Here is a 21,859-nt window from a genome sequence, read left to right as displayed (position 1 = left end):
GACACGGCTGACATTGGTATTGATATTAGTGATGTCCGAAATTTTTAATTATTCGATTGCCGATTAATCGATCGAGTAGGCACTGGTCGATTAGTTCAGTGTTCGTGCTAGTAGTAGTGTTCGACGTCGGAACGAAAATTGAGGTCCGGGTTCCGGTCCGGTAAAAATCGGCACGAATTTTCTTATTCCGACTTTATTCCGGTCCGATTTGGCTCTGTTCCGGTTCCGGAACCTGAACAGAGCCAAATCGGACCGGATTATTAGTTTTTATAGTCGGAATAACAAAGTTCGTGCCGCCTTTTAACCGGACCGGACCGGAACCCGGACTTCAATTTTCGTTCCGATGTCGAACACTAGCTACTGTGTTACCTGACTCACTGCGCATAGCGTTGTATTCGCGGTATCGTGTTGGTTCGAAAGGTTTCGAAAAATATCGCCCTTGTATCGAAAATATCGTTAATTTTGATCACTAAAAATAACGTACTTAAACGTTATATTGCAAGTGCTAGTAGTACGCAATAATTGTATTGTGAAACTGAATTGTTATTTATGCAACTTTTTACAAGTTAAATGCAATAACAAAAGCACAACTTATAAAAAATCGGTTGTTATCGATATTAGCTGCATATGCGTTATAAACGAATAAAACGCATGGTGACGTTTTATTTCAATAACACGCATATTCGCAGTGAGTCAGGTAAAACAGTAGTAGTATTCGACTATAAATATTCGAATATTTCGTTAAATTATTCGATTAATCTTACGATTATGAACGATTAATGGGGATTATTCTCATTTTTTTAATCTTATTTAAACTATTCGATTAATGAATTACTCGTGCCGGCAGTATTCGATTACAAATTATTCGATTATTCCATGCTGTAATAGTGATGTCCGTTAATCGTTCGATTAATTCAACTAATCGAATAATTATAAAAATATTCGAATAATTTTTAATCGAATACTGCCAGCACGAGTAGTTGAATTAATCGAATAGTTCAAAGGAAATAATATGAATGCGAATAATCCCCGAATAATGGCCGCTAATCGTTCATAATCGTTCGATTAATCGAATTAATGAAAAAAATATTCGAATATTTCTAATCGAATACCACTAGCACGAATAGTTGAATTAATCGATTAGTTCAGACAACGCTCGCCGATTAATCGCTAATCGAATAATTGAAAATTTCGGACATCACTATGCTGTAATCGATTAATCGAGAAATTACCGGACATCACTAAATGTAGAAATTGAATTTACACTCAAGTCGCTTTTTACGCGAAGGATACGTCCCGCGTAAATCAAAACCGCGTAAATTCAGAAAACCGCCCAAATTCCGAAAACCGCCTAAATTCCGAAAACCGCGTAAATTCCGAAAACCGCGTAAAAAACCGCGTAAATTCCGAAAACCGCGTAAATTGCGAAAACCGCGAAAAAACCGCGTAAATTCCGAAAACCGCGTGAAAATAGTCGCGTAAAAAATCGCGTAAAAAGCGACTTCAGTGTATATAAATTGCATTTTTTCATACCGCAGTAATTTGTATTAATTATTTTGAATTAATAATAATGCCTGTATTAAAACGTGTTTAAAAAAATTAAAATGGCTTTCAGCTTCCTGTTAAATGAATAGCCTCACTTTCCGAGCGTACTTTTTTTTGCGTATTTGCTCTGTTTGATCTGTACAGAAATCTGCTGGCGCAAACATTTTCGGGCCGAATGTATTTGATAATCTCACGAATTTCATGCTGTTTTGCAAACAGTGTACTGGCCCCACAAAATATGTCAAAATTTATTTGATTTTGTAACACGGGTAACGTCTCAGATCGAATTTTTGACATCAAATTTGACAAACAGTGTACTGGGCAAGACAAATATGTCTGTCAAATACCAAAATTTGCCCAAATTCTGACAGGAAGAAAATTTGACGATAAAGCAAACAGTGTACTGGTACCTTAAGCAATATAATCACACGTTTGCCCTTGTTATCAACGATGATTTCACAGTGCATAGTCAGAGTTGTCTTCACGTGAAGATGGCTTACCGGGGAAGGTTGTTGCATTCCGGGCGTTTCTCGTGTGATATTTTACCACGGGCTTCAAATTGAGTCATATCTGAATAAACAGACTTGCAAGAAGCCGTTTTGCGTCACACCGAGCACCTTCAAGTAGTAGGTATGTATGGCTGAAAATTGCTCACCACGTTTTCCTTTCGACGACCGGTTCAAGTGCCCGCGTAATAGCACTCAACCGCAATAATAGGTGCCGGACCAGTTCTTCTGCGGATCTCGAATGGACCTTCGCTTGCTGCACGGCGTCCGCCGTGTGCTGGTGGACGGACAGCAGGCATGTCAGTTGACGACGTTGAAGGTCACTGGTTCGTTTGGGGTGGCAGCTTACGAAATTGTGAACTGGTTTTTGTTTAAAGCACATTCTGTTGATTCTGTTGTCTCCGATCGGTGACGGAGCAGGAGGCATTCGAGGGATGTCTCCGATTACCCCGGACTTGGTAAACAAAGCGCGGTCGCCTGTGCTGCCTGCGACTAAGTGAGAGTGAGTGACGGCCATCAAGCCGGGCTTTAGCGATTAGATCAAAAGGATTACACAAAGACGGTGCGGAGCCTTGACTTCTCGGCGTGCGACGTTCGGTTTTCGGTGCAAGTTTTATCATTTGGTTAATGGCATATCTATGCTTATCCTGGTTAGGGTCTTAGAGCATTCTATTTAATACTAGTTAAAATTTGACCACGAATTTGTACTGTACACATAAATGTGAGAATTAACATTTCAAATATGTTATCTAGTCTTCTATTAATGGTATGAATTATGCAAAAAAAACATCAGGAGAGAATTAATTGTATAAGCTTTGTAGCGTCTGACCATTAAAATTTTCTTTATGGTTGGTATGACAGACGGGGTCGCGCCACTAGCGTGCGCAGACATAACCAAAACTTAGGGCACCCGACCTTTCAGAAGAATGTTTTGGCCCAGAAAATTAAATAATCGTATGGTGAATCTTATCACAAAAATACCGGCCGATCAGATTGAAAACTTTGGAGTTTCGGGTGCAATTGGATTTAAAATCAAAGTTAAAATTGGATTAGAAATTAGACTTGGATTTAGACTAGAAATTGATATTGAAATTGTACTTGAAATCGAACTTGACACATTAAAGGGTATTGAATAAGACTTGAATCGAAGACCCCATTATTAATAAGATTGGCATCTCTGTTATTTTTCCATATAAACGTCATGCGTCATCACTAGCGGCGCTTCTTTTATCAAAAGTGGTAAATTTTGCATAAGTTTTAGTAACTCTCCGAAATTCTGGTATTGGTGTTTGTTCAACTATGTTGGCCTGGCGGTATGAACATTAGCACCTACCCACACAGATGCATTTAGGGACCACCTTGGCCAGCAGAGTGAGTTACCATCATTGTCTCCCGAATATTGACAGAGCTGCCAATCTTCTTGTTACAGGGGTCTTAGTTTGAATTTGGACTAATTTGGGCTTGAAGATTTATTTCGAATTGAAGTGGAAATTGGACTTAAAAGCGAATTTGAAATTGAACTTAAATTTGGCTGGAAGTTTTACTTGAAATTCGACATGAAAACGGACTTAAAGAAGAATTTGAAGTTTATATTGGAAATTGGACTTGAAATTTTATTTTAAAATGGAATTGAATTAGACTTGAAATTGGGTTGGAAATTAAAATTAAAACTGGATATGAAATTGAATTTCAAATTATGCTCAACTTAAAATTGGAATTGAAATTGGCGTAAATTGGATTTTAATTGTACTTGAGATCAGACTTGGAATTACATTTGAAATTGGAATTCAAATTTTACTAGAAATTGGTCTTGAATTTGGATTGGACAGAGCTTAAATTTGGCTTAACGTCAGGCTTGTTTTTGCTCATTTTAACCATAAAGAGACAGAGACATACGCTTCTCACTACGACCAAGTGCTTTTATATTCTGTTTAACTGTTTGCCATACCTCCCAATGATCTATCAATACTATTTTCTCTTACAATCACTCATCTCACGCAAAAAGAGCAGAACTACAATCAGAGCTAATCTTTTCTTCACATACTGGAGATTATTTGCTCAGTATGCCATAGAGAACATCGGGAAGGGAATTAACGGGTGGCAACTAAAATTTTGGAATTTTTTCGCGGCTCATATGCTCAACAACAAACGAGCTCAGAGAGAAATCAGAGTATGTATGTGTTAGCTCTCTCTCTCTCCTCTTTTTGTTAATATTTTTTATTTTGTTTATGCTTGCCCAGTTTTGCTAAAAAATAGCGTCGAAACAAGAAGTATTTCGGGAGCGCTACACTTCTACGAACTGCAACAGAAATCTCGGCGGGTACACGGTAAACATTTAAAAGGAAATATGTTGCGGCTTCGACTGTTTTCCATATCCTAAGATGCTCAACAACTATTCGCAAGCAAAGTAATGGAAGACCAGCCAAAATTATGGACGCAGAAGGACATCGTGTTCTTTCTCGTTTCTTGGATGTTTCAAAAACATCATGCAGATGGACAACACGCCAAAAAAACACAATCGTTCCTAAATGCCCATTCGATCCCATTTTTACCCAAGAACCACGACCCGAAATCGAAGATTTATTCGGGATTTTGAGTTCCTTGGTGTACAAAAATAACTGGAGAGCCACGAATTGCAAACAGTTGATTGGTAGAATCAAGAGATCCATTCGTAAAGTTGACGGCCTTCAACAACGCTCCTGTTTCGACGTCAAACGAAAGCTTCGCCGAACAGCCGATTACGGATTGTTTTCAAATGTACACTAATTTTTTTTCAACAATGGATAATGTATCTTTAATTTCGGTAAATCAGATCTTCTTCATGTATCTTTGTCTGTTTTTGACAGCTTGAGAAAAAAAATCCAAAATTTTAGTTGCCACCCGTTAGTATGAAGAAAAAGCCTTCAGTTGATGTTTTTTCGAGTCATTTCTCATACAAATCTTAACATGCATTCGATCTGTAGATTTAAATCACGCGATTTTGAGGCTCAAAGCGTAAATCATAAAGATATCTAAAGCAAATCACGAGAAAACATCATTCATAGTTGCCCTGGCGAATGTACATTTGGAAACACTTCAACAAAATCAAGAACAAAACTACTGCTGTCCTATTACTTTACAGAAATCAAGGATTGTTTTTATTACCAAACCCTCCCCCCTCGTTGAAAACATTTTACCAATTCGATCCCATTTTATTAGTAGCACATCGTTGCCACAACACAACGCACATTCTCTTTTCAATACTTTTCCAATGCAATGGCAACATGCTGTAGTGCATTTCTCCAACACAGACATAAAATTGGCCTAGGATTAATCGTCGACGTAAGAAAATTTTCGACCTATTGGGAAGAGGAAGTTTTGTCACTTCTGTGCAATGTGCAATCTCAAGTATCAATATCTTTCTTCATTTGGGTCGACGCGTAGAAAATTTTTCGATCGATTGGTGCCAAACTATTGAAAATCGTTTAGGTTATTAGCGTTCAAAACCTGATCAGTTTTCAAGATAGAGCCTTTGGATTGACCCCATGTACCCGCTACCTTTCAGAAAGACGTTGTTATACTCCAAAAAATGCCATATTTTAGGATTTTGATTGCAAAGTATTGAATATTTATGTGTCTTGCACCTTGCCAGTGGCGACTCGTGGGTGTTCAGCTTACCTGTTCAACCAACGAAAAATACAAATCAATATGCAGTTTTTATTATTATCGCATTTCTATATTTAAAGTATTAAACAAACAAGCCTATTCAAAACATTATTTAAATAACAACGGAATACGACGGTCACATAAAATAAAGGCCTTTGCATTCGCTTCTTATCACGGAAAGAAATTTGATTCCAATGCCATGAAAGAAATCATGAAATGTGAATTCCTGTCAAATCATGACTGAACTGCCATATCAGGCAGCACAAAATCATGAATAATACTATTCAAGATTTTGCGTTGTGTTGTACTGCAAGAAGCTCGTGATATCATGATTCATGGTGTATTTTTATAAAGCATAAGCTAGAAACCTAGAATTATGAGTCATTTTGCCCGTTTTGGAAAATCTATCCGTGTAAGAAACTCACTCTTAAGGAACACTGCATCGTAGCTGTTGTATTTACGTATTGAACCAAATTCAAGAATAACACAACCTTACTGCAATGCACGCATACGATGGAACATAGGCTTATAACATTGCAGAACACCACAAGTAATATGAGGTAATTTGTAATTTGTTCAATTGTATCTCTGAACCAGCAAATGAAAAAAATTTGCGAATGATGCATGCAGATATGGCAACCACGCTCTATTTTCATATCGAGTAAAAGATGTTTCACATGCTTTTTTTATCTTCCTTCCTCTTCCTTCATGAACACTGAATTAGCACCAGGAACAATGTTGACCTGCTTGTTCAATGACATCGGTAAACGAAACGAAGAGTGGTTGGGACTGAAAATGGTTGATTGAATGGTTATCGGGGGAAATAAGTGATGGGGTTGGTGAGGGGATAGTAGAGCGAATGGGTGGTTTAGTTGTATGAATAGTTATTTTTAGGTTAGGAAGTGATTTGAATGGAGATACCGTGGGGTAAAATGATGAAAAGTGCAACCAATAAGGGAAGGAGTGTAAGAGTGACAACAAAAAAAAATACTGAGGGAGAAAAATGAAGGAGACAGACGAGAGAGAGAGAGAGAAAGAGAGATGGATGAGGAGGAAACCAGTGAAGGAAAATAAAAATAAGAAAGAGAGGACGAAAAAAAGAACAAAAGTGTATATTATTAAGTGAATGAAATAGACCCCCATAGTTAATAGTACCCACATCAGTAAGTCAACAACTACAACTCGCCTAACATGTTAAAAGGGCCAATGAGATTATTTATTTATTTATTTACTATTTTAATGGAGCTTTTAACCGGTAGTTGGTTCGCGGTGGGGCTCTTGAAGAGAACGGGTTTCACTGCACAGTCGTCCGGCATCCGGCAGCGACGTGGCCGGCCAACCGTACCCTCCCAACTTTCGCCAGGTGTATGATGGGAATCTCTCCAAGCAGTGCCTGTAGCTCGAACTAAGAAACTAAAACCATTGCCATAATCATTTCTGTTTATAGGAGACGGAACCACTGCGACCAGCAATTCGAGTAGTTGTCAATTCTCAGTATGCATAGATATCCCAATTAGGCACAGCATTTCCTATGAAGCCAATTGCCTTATTGGGACTTTCAGTCCAAATATCCAAAGGCCTCGATGTTCCTTTAACGAGGGCTCTTAATCCACGCATTTCTTACCACTAGGTGTAATTAGGGGCCTCTCGGCTAGCTTTCGGATCACGCTGCTGGTACTAAGTCAGTTTAGCGGGGTTCGACTCTCGACGGGGAGCACCTGCCCGGTGTCCACTACGATCGTTACAATCCAGTCATTATCATACCGAAAATTCTATCCAATTCCCGTAACATTAGAAAAAAGACCAACCTCGTGTTTTTGACAATCGACGGTGGTAACGGCAGAAGAAAGTAATGAAACAAAGGAGTTTATAGTATCCCAGCCCCGGGGGAAACAAGGCATGAAAGAGAAATAGCTGAAGCTCGGGTAAAGAGAAACGTTGTACAAACTTATTAAACGTGTTGCTTCAATGGCCCTCCCCAATCTAATTTTCCGCTCTTTCTTCTTCACAGCTTGATTCTAACAGTCTCTGAAATAAAGAATCTAATCTAATATAACAATCTCTCCCAGTCGAGATTAGAGCATACTTACGACGACTACCTTGTCGTACCTCGAAGCCAACTGGACGCAGCTCGGACATAACATATTTGTATAGTAAAGTCAGCAACATTTTCAAAATATTTTTTTTATTTGTCAATTAACAAACGTGCGTATTGTTTCCTGAAAGAAGCTTATACTGAACTATCTCAAAAATAAAGCTCATGAATAAGAGCGGCTAGGAAATAAAGCGCGAAATACAACAAACACCCGGTCAATATCAGTAATATGTAGATCAATGTCGCCGTGATTAATCTATACAGAGAAAAATTTTTAGCGTGAATTTTTCAACACGAAAAACTCGCTTTTGTGAACTATGAATGTACGTATGAATAGGAACCGCCCCGGGAATGATATTGGTAGTAGAGTTTCACCTAGTTTTGAATTATCTATTTCATTCGTGCATTGTATATTCTCCACCGTAATAGTGTATGATTAATTTTATGCCTTTTTAATGCCAAGATTCGGTTAAAAGGTGGGCTGAAATAGGTGGTAAAAATAAAGCCATCAAAAAAGCAGTAACGATTCAATTTATCCATAACAGGCACACTACTTCATAGCCCATTCATGGGTACTAATCGAAAAAGAAAAATAGTCATGCGAAGGATTTCCTTTTCCGCACGTACCGGTACCATCACTTATGCCAACTCTCGGTCGGAGGCGCAGAATGAAAATAGGTCGATTTCCACTCGGGAATCCACACTAGGCCGGCACAGGCGAAGGGAAGAAAAGGTACATCACACTTTCCCTGGTTATAAACAGAATGAGGAAATGCGTTCGAGGCGACTGTAGTTGTGTAGTTATCAAATAAAAATTTCCTTGCTTCAGCAGCAATGAATATCAAATTACGAGAACGACACCATTCCACAAATAGATGGCGACATAACCAATGGAACTAGGGTGGTCGTCGTTGGGGCTTAGCATTCCGCATTCGTTAGTTGGTAGTTGCTGAATGAGTACATCAGCTGTATCAGAAGCCACCACAAACCTAAAACAAGTTTGTGAGTTCGCGTGTACTTCTGTTCCACGGGTAGCACAAACGAGTAATGATTTGCATAATATTATTGTTCTTCCTCCCTGTAGCTCTGAGGCGAGTAGTAGAGCGCACTGATGAGACGTAGAAAATATGAGCAAAAGATGCTTGGTAAACTACTGTACATTACGACCAATGTGTACTAGAACCTACGACGATGGCTAGTACCCTCGTTGAAAAAAGAAGAAAAAAAACTATCAACTGGGGCAAAATCATCCGACTGCAACTGCAGCAAATAAGCGTGGCTGCTGCACCGTGGCAAGTGTTGTGTGCTGCTACCCGCAATCGCTTCGGTTTGCCAAGGGCCAGTTTTATTGCGATGACGGAGCAAAATTCGCTCGAGCACTCTTAAATCCGGAGGACAGGCGAGAGTACTATAATCTCGTAGTCGTAAGATGTTGACAGGCACGAGATTTTTTAAAGCCTTTTTTTTGTTATGGTGATAAGCCGAGTAGAATCAATAATAAAACTGTCTCCTCAAATCACAGCTGGTTTGCGCTGTGCCGTGCGATGTAGACGACGATGAGGGTGCAAAATGATTCATATACATACCTAGGTACACCGTTAGATTGCATGCAGGGAAATTTACATTTTGACAAATCACAAATTGGTTGGAAATGGTCAGCCCCAGTAGAGCGTAGTACCGTTCACGGTTTTGAACCGATTGGGGGTGTTTGTAACAGTGTTTCGTCGCAATCCGTCGGTATGATTGCTTTATATTTTATTCCGGTTATGCAAGTCATTAATATCCTGAAACGATATTGTTTTCTTTTATTTTCAGTGCACCTCCGGTTCCACAACCGCCCGTTCTTCCGACAAACCAGAAACCTATTTATGCATCACAACAAAGCAACACCAGCACAAACAGTATTACTTATGGAAGCAATTCGGTAAGACCGGAACGCGAACTGTTTGAAACTGTCTGATTGCAATGCAATGACCGCTGTATATTTTATTTTCAGCAACCACAATATCAGCAACCAATTTATGTAGCATCGAATCAAAATCAGTTGATTAATCAGATGGCCTCGCAAGTTCCAACGCCACCGATGCCGAACGGCGCAATTTACGCCACAGCAACTTGCTCGCCCAACACGAGCAGTAACGCCAATCCGATCTACGCCGGACAACAGCTAATGGGAATGCCTGCGGGACAGACAAACAGCTACGGACAAACGAATGGCACCTACGGCGTACAACCCCAGTACGGCACACCTCCGGTGAGTTTATCATTTATCATACTCTCGTCACTAATGTGCGATCCACGAATGAACGAATTCCCGTTTTAGGTTCCCCAAATGCCAATGCAACAGATTCAGCAACCAGCGCCTCAACTACAACAGCAAGTAAGCACCCCACCGCAAGCACCACCTCCACCGATGCCACCGGCATTTCCACTATCGGCGCCATCCATTGTTCCTCAGGTAAGAATCTACACAACCATTGTCAACCGTTGAAAGCATCCTGATTCGCTGCTTCCTTCCGTAGCCACCTGCACCACCGATTCCACCGGTTAACGCTGGGGCTCCACCTCCACCTCCACCGCTACCCGGGGCCGGTTTACTCGGAGCAAAGGGATCGGACGGTGGAATCAACACTCTAGCGCTACAGCTCGCCAATGCCAAGTTAAAACGAAGTCAACCGCCGAAGTCGACCACTCCGGCGCCACCGGTTTCCACCGTCACGGAGAACAGCGGCAGCAGCACCTCTAGCGGAGGTAGTGGTAATTATGGAACCATAGGTAGTCTATCACTCACACTACTAACATCCGTCATTGATTCACATATCATTTTGTTTTCCTTTGCGTAACCCCCCCTACCATTACGCGACCACCCGTGCTGCGGAATTTCCGAGTCGACGACGTCGAAATTCAGATCGAGCAGATGTTTGGCTAACAATTAAACTAACTAACAAACAGGATTCATCAATGCAATTAGAAGAACGTCTGTACAATTACTCATACGCTGTTTAGTTGGATCATTCCTTAATCGCTTGGAAGAGAGTAATTTTTTCACTGTTCATTCCCCTTTATGGTTCATCATTAACTTCAGCCCATAAAAAGGGCCTGTTCTTATCCTGTAATCATGTGTCGACATTGTATTGCATTTGAATTCATAGCACATAAAATCATTTGTGCCATCATGCGAGACGCATCTTGTACAATTCACGTTGGTTCACAACGGCCAATGCACGTAAAAATGATAAGTATATTGCGAACCGAAAAATGCTCTCGTAACTTTTCGAAATGACCTAGGTAAAGGCAATGCAAACGGAATTTGATCCATCAGTTTTATATGAATTGGTTGCTAACTAATCGTTCAGAAAACTAGTTGAAATCTATTTATGTCACCGCAATAACCGAAAGAGAGGGACGCCAAAGAGAGTCCCTCTATGTTGCTTGGCTCCTTTTGAAATGTTACGCGCCCTTTTGCACGACTTATTATTGAAGAAGGTGGTGAACTTTCAAGGTAATGGTACTTTTTTGGCTCGTTTACTCTTGGTACCGCTTTGATAGCAAGTTTAAGAGCGTATGCGCTTCCAAGATCGCGAAAACCGTAAACGTTTGAGGTCTTACGCACCATTCTAACGCCGCATAACTTTGAGCGTTTAAATGTCATTCGACTTTACTTATTCCCAATTTCGTGGGAAAACCATATTCAAGCATTATTTGTTACAGCTCACTTCGCTTGACTGTATCATACGCCGCATTCAAATCCACAGTTTCTTAAAAAGCTGGGAATACGCCAACAAAATACTGTGCCAACAGTGTCAATCTAAGGAACAGGATACGGGAGAGATTTTAGCAATGCCATGCCTCGATAATTTCTACAATCAAGTCGTTACCTCTTTTTTGTAGAGAGGGCATAATAATTCATTTTTATGGGTGCTTCCACCTTGCTCCTCACGCTAGTACTATTTCCAATTATAGCCAGCCCTGACAGAGCTGTCCAGTACCTTTAACTATGCCAGTGTAAATGCAACTTTTCTTCTGCAATGCCTTCATCGGGGTAACGTAGAATTCAATACAAAGCAAGAGTAATGCCGAGCCTGAGAATAAACTTACGCTAAAATCACTTGACTTTGTACACATGGCCTGACGCATAGTTGTTGCGAACTTGTGAGTATTTGACTTCTGGCACGGGTCTTCTGGTCTGTTACTCCTCTCTGATATTTGGTATTAAACCAGTGGTTCCACAGTTTTCCACGTATCGCGCCTAACGTTCTCCTCGAGCCTTGTCCATGTTTCATGCCCGTAGAGAACAACCGGTCAAATGAGCGTCTTGAACAGGGTACACTTTGTTAGGGGGCTTAGTCTGCTTGACCGCAATTGCTTATGAATCCCATAGTAAGCACGACTTCCGCTAATAATACGCCTCCGAAGCTCACAGCTGATGTCGTTGTCCGCCGTTACTAGTGACCCCTAAGATAGACAAATTCATCGACTACCTCAAACTAATCACGTCGATCGGTACATTACTGCCCAAGCGACGTTAGTCGGTCTCGGTGTGTGATTCGAATGAACTCGACAATCCACCCGAAAGCCGAGCACAGCACTGTGTACCATCCATCGTAGATTAAATCTGTTTGAAGAGCTTAATGCAGAAGCTGTTCTCGTCAATAGCTCTTTTCGGTCGATGGTATCATATGTGGCTTTGCAGTCCACGAACAAACTAGGGAACTCTGTATTGTCGGTTCTTCTGGAGGAGCTGCCGTAGTGTAAATATTTGAACCGTTGTTGACCATCCTTCAACGAAACCGGCTTGATAAATTCCCACAAATCTGGTCGCAATTGGTGATAGACGGCGGAAAATAATTTGGGACAGCACTTTCGGTGATCGCTCGATAGTTCTCACAATCCAACTTGTCGCCCTTCTTGTAGATCGGGCAAATCTTTCCACTCATCCGGTAGCTGTTCCGTATGCCAAATTCTAACAATTCACCGGTATGGACAAGTGGCCAGCCTTGCTTGGTTTTCTGCCTGGGCGCCATCCAGGTGTTCACCGAAGTGCTGCCTTCACCTTTCGGTTACCTCATGATCGTCTATCAAGATACTGCCATTCTTATCCCCGACACATTTCGGCTCACGTAACAAAGCCTTTGCTGCGGGATCCGTTCAGTTTCTGGTAGAACTTTCGCGTTTCCTGAGAACGATGCAGCCGTTCCAGATCGCGCTTTTTTCCCGGATGATTTGGTTTCGCTGCATTTTCTTCTGTTTGTGTCTCTCCACGTTCAGATGTTTGTTTTTTCTAAAAGGAAAGTGATCGAAATCACAGTAAACAGATGACGTATTTACCAGTCGTCCCTGTCTGTGAAGCAAGGCGATTACGATGAAAGCGTATGAGGATATTTGACCTTGAAACTTTTCGTTAATTTTCACATAAATACGTTCCAGATAATTTCAGATATGATTCTGTTCGCTGCTAAAAAAAACTCAAACGTTTGTGTTGTCCTGGACCTGATGATATTCTAGCTTTAGTCGTCCCCCGTTGTGCAATGGCTCTAGTGGAGCCTTTGTGCCTTATTTTCAATAAATCATTCGAGTTTGGATAATTGCCGGATATCTGAAAGCAGTCATTCATGTTTCCTGTTGAACTATCGTGCTATACCAGCCTTTCTGCCGCATTCAAGCTGTTTGAAATAGTAGTGAGTAATTTCGTTCTTGCTAGAACAAAATGTTATATCTGCAGACCAACACAAATTTGCACTTAAAACCTGTACTTGTAATTCAAAGCTAGTATGGGAGTGTATCCTCTCACTGACGCAACTGACGGAAAAGAATCAAGTAAACCTTTACTGGGTTCCCGGCCATTGCGGAGTGGAAGGAAATGAAAAAGCTGATACTTTAGCGAGGCAGGGTTCATCTACGGACATTATCGGCCCAGAACCGTTCTGTGGTGTGTCACCAAGCGCGCTTAAATGCGAACTTCGTGCATGGGAACACAAAACAATAGAGGAAAATTGGAAATCCTCTACAGGACTAAGACAGTTTAAGCGCTTTATACAGCTACACCGTAAAAAAAGCCTATCATTGCTTAATTTGAAGAAAACCGAACTAAGTATAATAATAGGACTATTTACCGGTCACTGTCCGAGCAAACGCCATCTCAAAACGATTGGTAGGCTGGACAATGATATTTGCCAACTCTGCGAATTCGAAAGCGAAACCGCAGAACATCTGCTCTGCCAGTGCAGTGCACTAATTCCTCGCAGACTAAGAATCTTCGGTAAAGGAACAATGGAGCCTTTCGAAGTCTGGTCTGCAAATCCCAATCAGGTAATAAACTTCATAAGAAGTTCAATGCCGGACTGGGAAAAGAGGTATGAATTGACAGTGACAAACACTTCCATCAATAGTGTTATATTGGCAACTAATACCTAGACAAAAGAAGAAGTATACCACAATAGATCAAAATAATGGTCGCAGTGGTCAAATCTTCCGACAGAAAACAATAAAAACACAAATTATGTCTGGTCGATCCGTAAGCACGAATCATATGGATTTCTCGTCGACCTACATGGAACAAAAAGCACAGATTGGAGTGATCTAGGGGGATTAGGAGCATAATGATCACACGGGGCGAAATGGGCACCCCTCTTTTCTACGAGAGTACGCAATTTGTAATAAAATACGATACGCGATACGCTACTGTAGGTACTACAGTATTTATTTTTCAAAACATAAGTGATCTTTCCTTTTAAAACATGGTAAGTAAAGTAAAGCCTGGGTGCTAATTCCGTTATCGAAATTTGACCTTCTGTTTTTTTATACGACAGACTTCGCAACCAGCTGTTAGAATACAGGACAGTGCGGGGTCAGTGCTACGATCCTATTGACTCTAACATGGAGATATATTAAAAAACTTAATGTGGTTCTCAAACGATGAAAAACATATAATTTTGGAGCACTACCAAATAAGCTTTTACAATCATTTAAACATTTTAATCTATTATGTGCACACTGTAACATGATGTATACATTGTACCTCAAATTTCACCTTAACTGGACTTTCGATTTTATAGGGTAACTGGTGGTAAAATGCCCAGTCGGAGCAAAACGCGCCACTGTAGTATTTCACGAAACACTCACTTTTAAACGCTAATTAAGTTGCCGATTGCTTCTATTTTAAATTATAAAGCAATGTAGATCATACCAGTATTATATGTTACACAAATCCTACGAATAATGGAAAAGATATTTTCAAGCCTATTTCTTGCAATTTTCATATCTCTTTTCGTAAGACATTGCGCCACCAATAAACAGTATTACGTACCGGTAAACAACATCCACAAAAGAAGCCGCCAAGCACCAAGGGATTCCACGGCAGGCGCTAGCTCAGCATGTGAAGAGATACGAAGCGGCAATATCGGGGCCGGAGGTGTTCCAAATCGGTTCTTTTAAGACCGTTTTCACTCCTGCTGAAGAACAAGTGCTAGTGAACCATATTTTGGAAATGGGGGTTCGATGGTACGGGATTACTACCCGTAAAATCAGAAGCCTCGCATACCACCTGGGTGAAAAAAAATGGAAAAGCCCATGTCTTTAACACCAAAATACAGCTAGCTGGTTGGGATTGACTGTGTGGCTTCCGAAATCGTCATTCGGGACTTTCTTTGCGTGCTCCAGAGGCAACCTATGCGACTTGATTGCAAGGCTTCAACTGGGTAGCGACCAATAATGTGTGATATGTGTCTATGTGCTTGTTGTACTTGTATATACCTCCCAGGCAAGTGTTTATAAGGGTGTTCATTATGCCCCAGGGGGTGTTCATTTTGCCCCACACACTGACTGATTTATAGTTTTGGAAGCATGACTTTAACTTACAATTTTCATGATGATTCAGTTATTTTATAACTTGTGAACAGAATGTCTTTAATCGACACTAAATGCATGTTTTGCATTAACGACACTTCAAAAATTCAGTCATTTTGGAAGCTTAAATCCGCCAACAAGTTAAGGTGCCCATAATGCCCCTATTACCCTGAAAGCAGCGTTCGATCGTATTGACCATAAAATACTGCTAAAAAAAAATCGCGACTCAGCGCATCTCTGACTCTTACTAACTGCTCGGGCGTTCCTCAAGGCAGCAGCACAGAACCTCTCCTGTTTGTATCGTTTTTTAACGACATTGCTGCTTGGAATTAGGTACAAACTGATGTATGCTGATGATCTGAAGTAATATTCGGTGATTCGTTCTATAGAGGACTGTGTCCGGTTGGCTCTTGGATTTGTTTGTCGATTGGTGCCGGAAAAACTGGCTTGCGATCAGCATCCTGAAATGTCAAGTAATGACTTTCCACCGCATCAGCAGTTCCGTCATCTAAAACTATCACATAAATGAGCATTAGAGTCGATAAAACTAACGACCTTTGGGTACCGCTTGAAGCCAAACTCACATTCAACTTGCATCGCATCACGGTAATATCAAAAACTTCTCGCGAACTGGGTTTCTAATCTAATCTAATCCCACACTAACGCAGCCAATTCTTGAAGGCATCCTGGAAAATGACGATCACTTGAATCAACCATTTTTCTTGTCAACGGCCAGGCCAACTGCGCAGCATGTACCGCAGAGAGAATTCCAAGAAATCAAGTAGAACCAGAAAAAATATCTAATTCCATTAAACTGCCTGAAATCAAGGGGAAGGAAGAAATCGTGGACCTCCCGTACCAAAGGGAAGCGTTTGGTTTACATAGATAATGATTTATTCACAGTCATTGGGAGTATCTGTGCTAATAAAGGTTAAATGATACTCCGGACCCTCAGGGATGAACTAATGGCATTTAGATCAGGAGCCAGGTTGCAATTGACCAAGGCCATGGCCTTATTTCGCTATCTGAAAATAGATTAGTTTGCCAAAAATATTAGCATAATTCATATAATACTTGAAAATAAAGTCGTGTTGTTTAATGGCTGCCAAAAACTATATTTGTAAGGTTAGGAACTGAAAACCGCGCGACCCCGCACCTCCCAGATTGACTACTCAATTATACAAATTGGAGTATTTCTAGGTATGGCCACGTGGAGGCGCTAGGTAGGGGCTTGGGATGGCTAGAGCTCTGTTAGGCGCTTTTTCCTAGTTGCCTTCCCCATTTCATACCCAACGCTTCTCGACAACTGGGTTTCATCGCTAAAGTTGCTCGCTTGGAAAAATTATCTAAGTATTGCCACTAGAGAGAACCTGGCCAAGTACCGACGAGCTAGGAACCAGTTGACGACGATCCTGAGGAGAAAAAAGCGCCAAAAGGAGGACAGAGATCGTGAAGAATTAGAACAACTATTCCGAGCTAATGACACGCGCAAGTTTTATGAGAAGGTGAATCAAACTCGGAAGGGCTACACACCGAAACCTGACATGTGTAGGGACGAGGGAGGGAATCTAATTACAAACGAGCGCGAGGTGGTCGACAGGTGGAAGCAGTTCTTCGATGAACACCTCAATGGCGAAGTCGCAGAAGAAGGCGGAACGGAAATTAACCTAGGAGCGCCCATGGAAGATAGTGATGTCCTAGCACCTGATCTCCAAGAAGTCAAACGAGAAATCAGGTTGCTGAAGACCAATAAAGCCGCTGGGAAGGACCGCCTACCGGCAGAGCTTTATAAACATGGCGGGGAAACGCTAGCAAAGGCTCTACACTGGGTTATTTCGAGGATTTGGGAGGAGGAAAAGCTACCGGAGGAATGGATGGAAGGAGTGGTTTGTCCCATCTACAAAAAGGGTGATCGGCTAGACTGCTGCAACTATCGTGGTATTACGTTAGTAAACGCCGCCTACAAGGTACTCTCCCAGATCCTGTTACGCCGGCTGTCACCGATAGCACAAGGTTTCGTAGGGAATTATCAGGCGGGTTTCATGGGGGCTCGCGCAACTACGGACCAAATGTTTACTATCCGACAGATCTTGCAGAAATGTCGGGAGTACAACGTGCCCACGCATCACATCTTTATCGATTTCAAAGCAGCATACGATACAGTCGATCGAGACAAGCTATGGCAGATAATGCACGAATACGGTTTTCCGGACAAACTGACGCGACTGATCAGAGCTACATTGGATCGAGTGATGTGTTTCGTACGCATCTCTGGGACACTCTCGAGTCCCTTCGAGACGCGACGAGGGTTGAGACAAGGTGACGGTCTATCCTGCATGCTGTTCAACATCGCTCTTGAGGGGGTGATCCGACGAGCGGGCATTGAAACGAGAGGCACGATTTTTACCAAGAGTAGCCAACTTCTAGGCTTTGCAGATGACTTCGATATCATAGCCAGGAACTTTGCGACGGCGGAGGCAATCTACGCCAGACTGAAAGCGGAGTCTAGGAGAATTGGGCTAAAAATAAATGCGTCGAAGACCAAATACATGAAAGGAAGAGGCTCAAAGGAAACAAATGCGCGCCTCCCACGGACGGTAACCGTTGACGGCGACGAACTAGAAGTGGTAGAAGAGTTCGTGTATTTGGGATCGCTGGTGACCGCGGACAACAACACTAGTAAGGAGATCCAGCGGCGCATCCAAGCGGGAAATCGGGCCTACTTTGCCCTTCGTAAAACGCTACGATCAGGAAGCATACGCCGCCGCACGAAGCTAACAATGTACAAAACCATTATTAGACCGGTAGTTCTTTATGGACTTGAAGCCGTGACGCTGCTTACGGAGGACATACGCGCCCTTGCCGTGTTTGAGCGGAAAGTGCTGCGGACGATATTTGGCGGAGTACAAACTGAAAGCGGAGAGTGGCGGAGGCGTATGAATCACGAGCTACAGGCACTGCTTGGGGAGATTCCCATCGTACATCTAGCGAAAGTTAGCAGGCTACGGTGGGCCGGACACGTCGTAAGGATGCCGGACGACAGTGCGACGAAAACGGTCCTCTTCAACAACCCCACCGGCACCAGGAACAGGGGGGCCCAACGTGCACGATGGCTCGACCAGGTCGAAAGCGATTTGCGACTTCTGAGACGACTAGGAAATTGGCGACGAGTGGCCCAAGACCGAGTTAAATGGAGACGAGTGCTTGAAACAGCACGAGCCACCCCGGCTCTATGCTGCTGAAGAAGAAGAAGAAGAAGTTGCTCGTGATTTCAATAATCCACACTGTCTGGAGGCGCTATATTATTCCTTAGGACGTCCACTTATTAAAAATGCTTGCTTTGTATGGTGTTCGTACCAGCTTGCATGGAATCTGCGCATCAAACGAGTTCAAAAACGTTTTGTGAGGATCGCGTTGAGAGATTTACCTTAGCGCGATCCAGCAAATCTACCGCCGCACAGTGGGACGTATTCAAAAGAAGACGGACATCGATATTTGCGACGAAACTACCAAAGATATCAACTCACTGTCTTCTGCAATGTTTCTTCGATTTATGAGAAATTTATAATAGTATTGTAAAATTTGGGATTAAGGGGATACCACAACAGCTAGAAAAAATAACTTTTTAGTTTCAAGCTTACCGTCTTCGATTGGTGAGAAATATTTGTAGGTAATATTGTTTTTAGCAACTTCACTGAAGAAAGAAAGTGGCTATCTCTTAAGGGAAAAAAGTTACGGAGCGAAACTTGCGGGTACCCCCTTAATATTGGTATTTTTCACATAGCTCTTTTATTTCAACTCTTATAAACATGAAATGTTCTGCAAAGTTGTAGACAATAGTAATTTGCATATTTTTGTAAAATATGTGGAAACTCTACAATTGCCGGTTTTCAAGTTGTTTAAATTTTTTGCTTTTTTCATTGCAAGCTTTAAGGGGATGTTTCTTGAGTAGTAGCAGAATGTAGCAGCTGACTTATAATGTTTTTGCAACATCCACTCTTTATGTATAAGAGCATGTATAAATGACAATGGGATCTCATGGGTCAAATGAGTAAACTGCATTTAAGTTTTTCAGTTTTGAAGATTTAACCCTCCAACGAGAAAGACCGCCTGCTGACCTAGATCCTTAGAGCAACTTATGAAATTTGTTTTGAACGAACAATATAAAAAGTTTGTTTACAATAAACTTCTTGACATTTTGGAAACAAGATTACAACATTCTGACCATGCGTTCGAGAGTTATCATCTTTCAAAACCAAGAATTCATGAGAATTGTAAAAAGATTATTCCGTCATTTTTACTTTTAGAGAAAAGATCATTTAGAACAAATTAATCGACCTCATCATTTTTGTGAGTTGTTGATATGCTTTATTTAAATTTTGTAATACATTTGATTTTTAAAAAATATTTAGATATACCGCTGGAGACATGGGAATCGTGGAAAAAAGTCATTAGCTCGAACGTACGGTTTTTTCGATGTTACCTGTTAGAGAATCAAAGTAAATAATATGTACCTAACAAATTGTCGCCTGTTCGAATCTTGACTGGGAGATGCTGCGATAGAATCGCAGTACTATCCCTACAATTCTCCTGAATTCCTACAACTGGCTGTGAAGTCGGTCGTAATAAAAAACAAAGTGCCAAGTTTCGAAAATAACATCTAGGCTTTACTTTACTTTCACCCTGGTTATGGCATTCGTGCCTTAATTTGTTTTTATGTTCATGTATATATAAGACATGTTTAGTAAAAGAAATCAGCTAATTTAAGGTAACATGAGATTTGTACGACTTTAAACGTTCTTTTGTACTGTAAAACTGATAAACTAAAATGCAGTTTACTCATTTGGCCCATGAGATCCCACTGTCATTTATACATGCTCTTATACATAAAGAGTGGATGTTGCAAAAACATTATAATTCAGCTGCTACATTCTGCTACTACTCAAGATACATCGCCTTAAAGTTTGCAATAAAAAAGCAAAAAATTTCAACAAATTGAAAACCGGCAATTGTAGAGTTTCCAAATATTTTACAAAAATATGCAAATTAGCATTGTGTACAAATTTGCAGAACATTTCATGTTTATAAGAGTTGAAATAAAAGAGCTATGTAAAAAAAAATAATATTAAGGGGGTACCCGCAAGATTCGCTCCGTAACTTTTTTCCCTTAAGAGATAGCCACTTTCTTTCTTCAGTAAAGTTGCTTAAAATAATAATATCTACAAATATTTCTTACTAATCGAAGACGTTAAGCTTAAAACTAAAAAGTTATTTTTTCTATCTGTTGTGTTATCCCCTTAATCCCAAATTTTCCAACACCATAAAAAAGTTCTTATAAAGCGAAGAAACTTTGCAGAAGACATTAAGTTGATATCTTTAGTAGTTTCGTCACAAATATCGATGTCCGTATTCTTTTTAATCCGTCCCACTGTGCGCCGTACCCCGATTAGATGTCGTCTGCTGGATCTCCAAACACTCGAGCGTCGTAGGATGATTTAGTAAGTAGTGTGTGTGGCGAAGATGTTAAATGGTGAGATCGATTCACCGACAATCCTGTCTGTCTTAAACTTTCGTGCATCGTAACGCTCATTCCGATCGACCGGATTACTTCAGCCGAGATTCCACCAAAACAGCCTTTGGGTCCCACGAACCAATAACTGCCTGCATTCAAACTTTCTCTATCTTTGCAAGCTTTTTTTAGTCGAGCAAGTTGATACATAATTTGAACAGTGTTGGATTTTAATGAACAAGACTCCAAATATTTTAAGAAGACATTTTTGTTAGTTGAATTTCATAGTGGTAGTGGTTATATAACTAATGGTTATTTAATAACTCAATTTGGCATTATTTTCAGTTAGTGTCCCTAGATTGAGACGTTTTTTTGCTTCGCGCAACGATCCAGTTTTCGTCGTTGGTGAACTTCAATGAACCTTTTCACAGTTTAACTGAAAATTGATTCCACTTTATTGGTAAAATATAAATATAAATGAATTTTCAGACTAGAACAAGATGAAAACGATGCTTCCAGAGGGGACGTTAACTGTGTCTTGGGGGTCGAAAACTGGTGCCTCAGCGTGCATCACAAATTTTACGTTCAGAATTACTTTTTCAAATATTTAGTCTAAGTTTTTATGCAGAAAACATTGCAAAAATGTTTCTGTTTATCATACGTATGGTCGAAACTGCTCATCGATATGCAACTATAAAGAAACGAATTTTGGGT

General features: G+C 40.9%; 1 protein-coding gene across 4 annotated transcripts in view; it reads left to right on the top strand.

The window, feature by feature from the left end:
* The window catches only part of LOC128733573 (protein enabled), a 75,466-nt gene that overhangs the window by 48,474 nt on the left and 5,133 nt on the right, over nucleotides 1-21,859 (top strand). Inside the window, exons 4-7 of one of the 4 annotated variants that reach the window (XM_053827244.1) lie at nucleotides 9,607-9,715; nucleotides 9,788-10,045; nucleotides 10,115-10,249; nucleotides 10,314-10,542. In XM_053827244.1, coding sequence (XP_053683219.1) covers nucleotides 9,607-9,715; nucleotides 9,788-10,045; nucleotides 10,115-10,249; nucleotides 10,314-10,542 — 731 coding nt within the window. Of the gene's footprint in view, nucleotides 1-9,606; nucleotides 9,716-9,787; nucleotides 10,046-10,114; nucleotides 10,250-10,313; nucleotides 10,567-21,859 lie in introns of all 4 variants that reach the window. The other 3 variants (XM_053827243.1, XM_053827242.1, XM_053827241.1) reach the window with 3 other exon arrangements.

The sequence above is a fragment of the Sabethes cyaneus genome, chromosome 2 (assembly GCF_943734655.1).
Source record: "Sabethes cyaneus chromosome 2, idSabCyanKW18_F2, whole genome shotgun sequence".
Taxonomy (NCBI): Eukaryota; Metazoa; Arthropoda; class Insecta; order Diptera; family Culicidae; genus Sabethes; species Sabethes cyaneus.
This window is presented reverse-complemented; position numbering and strand designations above follow the sequence as displayed.